Source organism: Scaptodrosophila lebanonensis, unplaced genomic scaffold (assembly GCF_003285725.1).
Source record: "Scaptodrosophila lebanonensis strain 11010-0011.00,11010-0021.00 unplaced genomic scaffold, SlebRS2 tig00000024-arrow-pilon, whole genome shotgun sequence".
In the NCBI taxonomy this organism is placed as follows: domain Eukaryota; kingdom Metazoa; phylum Arthropoda; class Insecta; order Diptera; family Drosophilidae; genus Scaptodrosophila; species Scaptodrosophila lebanonensis.
This window is the reverse complement of record NW_022060538.1, coordinates 19,466,408-19,471,325: the sequence shown is the minus strand read 5'-3', so window position 1 is coordinate 19,471,325 and position 4,918 is coordinate 19,466,408. Positions and strand designations below refer to the sequence as shown.

Sequence of the window (4,918 nt, the reverse complement as noted above, 5' to 3'; positions counted from 1 at the left end):
AATGGTTTTCGCACAATTTTAACCAATTTAACAGTTTGAAAAATTGTTAATTGTTACTTTTTATTGCTTTGAACGCGCAAGCGTAGCTGATATGAGAAAAGCAACGATAAATTACCATCAAACGGTCGATATCTACTCGATACCCCTTTACAAAAAAGTATCAATAATAGGGCTGCCAATCTATGCATGTGAGAGACGCATTCGGCAAAGTGAGAGCAACGTTTAATTTTAATTTTGTTAATTTGTTGTTTGTTTATCAACAAAGTTGTTTGGTGTAATCATTCATGGTCATATCTCCAGCGTACCGTTTCACTACGTTTGTCTCTCACATATAAAACCATGATGCTTACTGTTTGCCGCCTGTGCCTCGCAGACGACGCCAATTTTGCTATTTTTACCAGCACAATTCCTTTGCGAATTATAACATGCGCTGCCTTGGAAGTGCAACCCGACGATGGATTACCCCAGGCCATTTGTGCCACATGTCGTGTACGTTTGGAAGAGTGTTACTATTTTCGAAAACGTTGCCATGCAGTGGATCGCCGGCTGCGACGAATAAAACGCCTTGGAAAGAGTGGTTTGCTTGAGGGAACTGCGGATGAGGACGATGCCGTTTTAGAGCTGGACGCAGTGCCATGCACTCCCACAGCTTGTACAGAAAGTGCTGCTAACTGGCGGACGGAGGCAGCGCAACTGATTCGTTCCGAGATTGAGGCTTACAAGAAGGAGTTATTGGTCATTTGCAAACAAAAAGTTCGCGAGGAAATTGAGCAGGAAGTGCGTAACGAGGTGGAGGAATTCGTGATGGCAGAAGCTAGCAGACAGTGCCGATTAAATGTATTGGATGACCTTTCCTACGAGCTGGAACGTTTCCTCTCGCGCAAACGAAATGAAGTATTCCAAAACGGTGGTCAGCAGTATTCAGAGGGTTTTATCTCTGATTCAGAAACCCATGAACTGGAAAGTACTTCGACTATGGTTGGTGATTGTTATGTAGGAAATGACGAAGCTGATCAGGATAGCTCTGTGGAATTGCTTGGTATATCACGCTATACTTCCACCTTTCAGATTTGTACTAAATTGTTAGCTATTTTCAGACGATGGACTTGATCCAAAAGTCAAATCCCAAGAAAATGTGGTGGGCGATACGCCTCATTCAAAGGATTCGACATCAACTCAACCCAATGCTGGAACTAGCCAGGTGGTACCAATGGTTGTAATCAACATGGAAGACAACCAGATGAGATACCTACGTGAAGACTTCAGCAGTGCTACCTTCTTGACATCAAAATCATCGCCAAAATCCCCCTTAAAAAACAAAGATAGAAAGAAAAGAGGGAAATTTAAGAGCCCTATACGGCGTCCAACCCACCAGAAAATCCGGGAACGAGTGTGTCGTAAACATTCATGTGCCTGGAATAGTTACAAAACAACACAACGGCATACCTCATTAGGTGAGGAACCATGGAAAAATTGTATACGTTGTCGTCTCAGAGGCTCTAACCCGCAGGCGGATCCAGTTCCCGAATAAGGACATGGATTTAAAGAAGGGAATTTTTTTAAATACATGGAACTCACTAACCTACATAAAACTTATATGTGTTTGTGTAAAACTTTTAATATGTATACACTTAAATGTAAAAGAGAAGTATAGAAGTTTAGAGGATAATTGATAATATTTTTTTTTTGTAGAATGTAAGTTAATATGTACAAGTATATCTCTATTGAATTGTAGTGTATTTTTAATACAATACAATACATATGTGTGTGACCAAACTCTGGAACTAATTCGTCACTTATATACCACGTTTATACATATGTGTTAAACTTTTAATATGTCTACATTAAATGTAAAAGAAAAGAATGTATAGTATTTTAAAGGATAATTGACAAAGATTTTTTTTGTAGAATGTAAATTAATTATATGTAACGAAAATGCAATGTAAATTTTTTGGGAAATTTTTTTTCTAGAGCAATACATATACGTAGTGTGGTTAACATTTATACACCATTATTAATTATGTACTTATTTTTATCAATAAATATAAATATAAGTTATGCTACAAAAGGAATATTTTTTAAATTGTTTTTCTTTAGTTACAAGAGAAAAACAAAAAAATTGATATTTTTGGCCGAATATTTGTACGACACTTTATTTTTAAAATAGAATTTTTTTTGCTTATTAGGCTGAAGCTCATTTAATCTAAACTAACCAAAAGTTCACTTCAAATGACAATGGGTCCCCTTTGTTTACAGTGCGCCACACGGTCATTTTAATAATTGGGGTGGCAAAAAGATGATAAAATTGGCTGCAAATGCAGTTGAGTTGCACGCCTTGTTTAAAATTCAATTGTAGTTTATTTGAATTTGGCGGGTATTTAATTGTGTTTCGCAGCACTGTCATCGTTTTCGCACACTATTCGAGCGTGGCGTCTGTAGCTGTACATAAGGCAATCGAATTGTAGTTGCATTAAGTGCGTACAAAATAGGCATTATTGTGTAAATGACGGGCAACGATTATCCTGACATTGACACTCTGTGTCGCTTGTGCCTAAAGAAGTACAACAAAGCCTTCCCCATCTTTAACGATGATAATTCACAACTGTCCATACCAATGCGAATAATAACTTGTCTTTCTGTGGAAGCGAAGATTACGGATGGCATGCCACAAAAAATATGTGCGGACTGTCGCTACAATTTGGAAATGTGCTACCTTTTTCGTCAGCGTAGTCAGATGTCTGACAAAAAGTTGCGCAAACACATTCGGCTGCTCGGGCTGGGCAAGAAAAGTCGCGTCTTCGACAAATCCGTGGAAGACTACGATGAGGATGAACTCGAATTCGAGGATTCCGAGGCTTTTTTAAAGGCACAAAGGGAAGTACGCCGAGACGAGTGGCAGGATAAATACAAATTGAAAACGGAAGAGGACTTCAAGAAACGTTTGGACGCTTTGAAGGTTGACATGCGTGTGGAAATAACAGAGCTGGTGCGTCAGGAACTACGCGAGGAGGTGCGTGCCGATGTGCACCGCGAGTTGCTTGATAAGATGCAGGAAGAGGTTCGCAAGGTTCAAATAGCCAAACTTGTCGGAGAGTTGGAGATCTTTTTGAATGAAAAGAAAGCGGGTTCTTGGGAGCTAGTGGATGAGATACCTACAGAGTCCAAGGAGCCAACAGTACCAGTACCACACATGGTAGAAATAGCACCTCCAACAAAAACAGAATCCGTTACAGAAACAGAAACGCACTCCCTAGCACGTAAACGAAATCGTCGTTGCACCGCAATACCGAAGACAGTGCAGCGGAAGTCTCGTGTAAAAAAGGATATGCTTGAAAACAGTGATTTAGAATTTCTGCCAGAGAATGAGGCAGAACCAGAACATGTAGAAGATGTAGCCCCGAATGTATTGGACGGGGTGCCAGAGAAAGAGAATAATGTGCGAATATTTGGCTCTGATGGCGAAATTTATATTATTAAGAGCACCGTAGAAGACAAGACACCGGAGTCCACTAAAGAATACCACCTGGAGCCGACAAACAAGAGTATTACATCCTATAATAGTAGGTGTTACGTAAAAAATGTAGACTCTAAATAAAATGCCTCTACTCTTGTTACAGTCAAGGATAATGGCGACATACAATTCAGCAGTGACAAAGACGCGGAGGTCCAAAATGTTGTCGTGTTAAACCTAGATGCCGACATTAGTGATGATTTGCAGCTCTCCGACTTGGAAGACAATGTCTATATCTTGGTGGGTGAAATACGTGTGAATTGTTATCAACATAACTCAAATTTTCTTGCTTGTAGCCTGATATGAAAGTCGACTCGGCCACGGTTCACGAACTGCCAGCAAAACGCACGCGTCGCGATTTTGTGGTCAAGCAGAACAGTAAGCAGATAGCTGCAGAGCCCGTTAATAAAGCTGGACGTACCACAGACACCATCAAGAGTTTTCAATGTCAGATGTGTCCCACTGAATTTGCTACTGAGAAGTCGTGGCTTCGACACCTTAACATACACGTTAAAAACGCGAAGGGCGGCCGAGGCTATAAGTGCTCGGTTTGCGGCCTCCAAGTGTCCTGTGGCAGTTCCCTCAAACGTCACCTGCTCATACACACTGGAGTCAAGCCGCACAAATGCAAGGAGTGTGGCCAATCCTTTGTACAGCGTGAGGTCTTAAAACGGCATATGGACACTCACACAGGTGCGGGAAATATCTCACTATTGTTTTTTTCAATTTCCTTACATAAATATTTTGTACGTATAGGCGAGAAACGACATCAGTGTCCGCATTGTTCGATTCGGTTTGCACAAAAAACGAATCTGCGACAGCACATACAAAAGCTACACCTGAAGAAACCAAATATGCATAAATGCCACCTCTGTCCGAGCAGTTTTAGCCATGCTTCTGGTCTGAGTCGCCACCTCTCGACGCACGCGGGCGTTATGTTCGCCTGCAAGGAGTGTGGACGTGAGTTCAGCGATCACAGTTCCGTTTCACGGCATGTGCAGAATGTGCACAATATTAAGAATAAAGTGATTGACGGATACGTGTCGGAGGCCGAGACAGCCTCCTCTAAGTAGCCATAGCAACAAGATTTTAGAAAACTGTATTAATGTAATTACTCAATTTATTCTAAGCGCCACTTATATTTTCTCAGATTTTCTATTCTCTCAGATCTGAGGTTTTAGTTAATCAGTTGTTCATATATGTAATTATATAGAATAATTTGGAACAATAAATATTATATTTTCTATAATAAATACCAATTAATATGGAATCGCAGAGTTTTTGGAATAATCAATAAATTTATTTTCGGAACTTTGAAGTGCCGCACAACATTTGGCACAAAATTGATAAACAATTTAATTAAATAGTGAAAACCACACAGGAAAGCTTTTAGCAAACAAAATTCGT

The 4,918-nt window shown here is 40.1% G+C and overlaps 2 protein-coding genes across 2 annotated transcripts; both read left to right on the top strand.

Moving 5' to 3' along the window:
- Positions 1–249: 249 nt before the first annotated feature.
- Positions 250–1,796, top strand: LOC115621356. The gene is made up of 2 exons (XM_030514978.1): positions 250–1,039; positions 1,098–1,796. The coding sequence occupies exons 1-2, from the start codon at positions 340–342 to the stop codon at positions 1,529–1,531; spliced, it is 1,134 nt and encodes a 377-aa protein (XP_030370838.1). The 5' UTR covers positions 250–339; the 3' UTR covers positions 1,532–1,796.
- Positions 1,797–2,456: 660 nt separating this feature from the next.
- Positions 2,457–4,795, top strand: LOC115620890 (zinc finger and BTB domain-containing protein 18). Its single transcript, XM_030514373.1, has 4 exons — positions 2,457–3,560; positions 3,618–3,751; positions 3,808–4,204; positions 4,268–4,795. Exons 1-4 carry the CDS (start codon positions 2,504–2,506, stop codon positions 4,582–4,584), a joined length of 1,905 nt encoding a protein of 634 aa, XP_030370233.1. The 5' UTR covers positions 2,457–2,503; the 3' UTR covers positions 4,585–4,795.
- The last annotated feature ends 123 nt before the right edge of the window (positions 4,796–4,918 follow it).

Excerpts from the sequence above, each read along its gene's own strand:
- LOC115620890 (XM_030514373.1), top strand. The coding sequence starts at position 2,504 with ATGACGGGCAACGATTATCCTGACATTGACACTCTGTGTCGCTTGTGC. Across the intron at positions 3,561-3,617 it reads GAGTATTACATCCTATAATA|TCAAGGATAATGGCGACATA; the intron begins GTAGGTGTTACG and ends CTCTTGTTACAG. Across the intron at positions 3,752-3,807 it reads AAGACAATGTCTATATCTTG|CCTGATATGAAAGTCGACTC; the intron begins GTGGGTGAAATA and ends TCTTGCTTGTAG.
- LOC115621356 (XM_030514978.1), top strand. The coding sequence starts at position 340 with ATGATGCTTACTGTTTGCCGCCTGTGCCTCGCAGACGACGCCAATTTT. Across the intron at positions 1,040-1,097 it reads TAGCTCTGTGGAATTGCTTG|ACGATGGACTTGATCCAAAA; the intron begins GTATATCACGCT and ends AGCTATTTTCAG.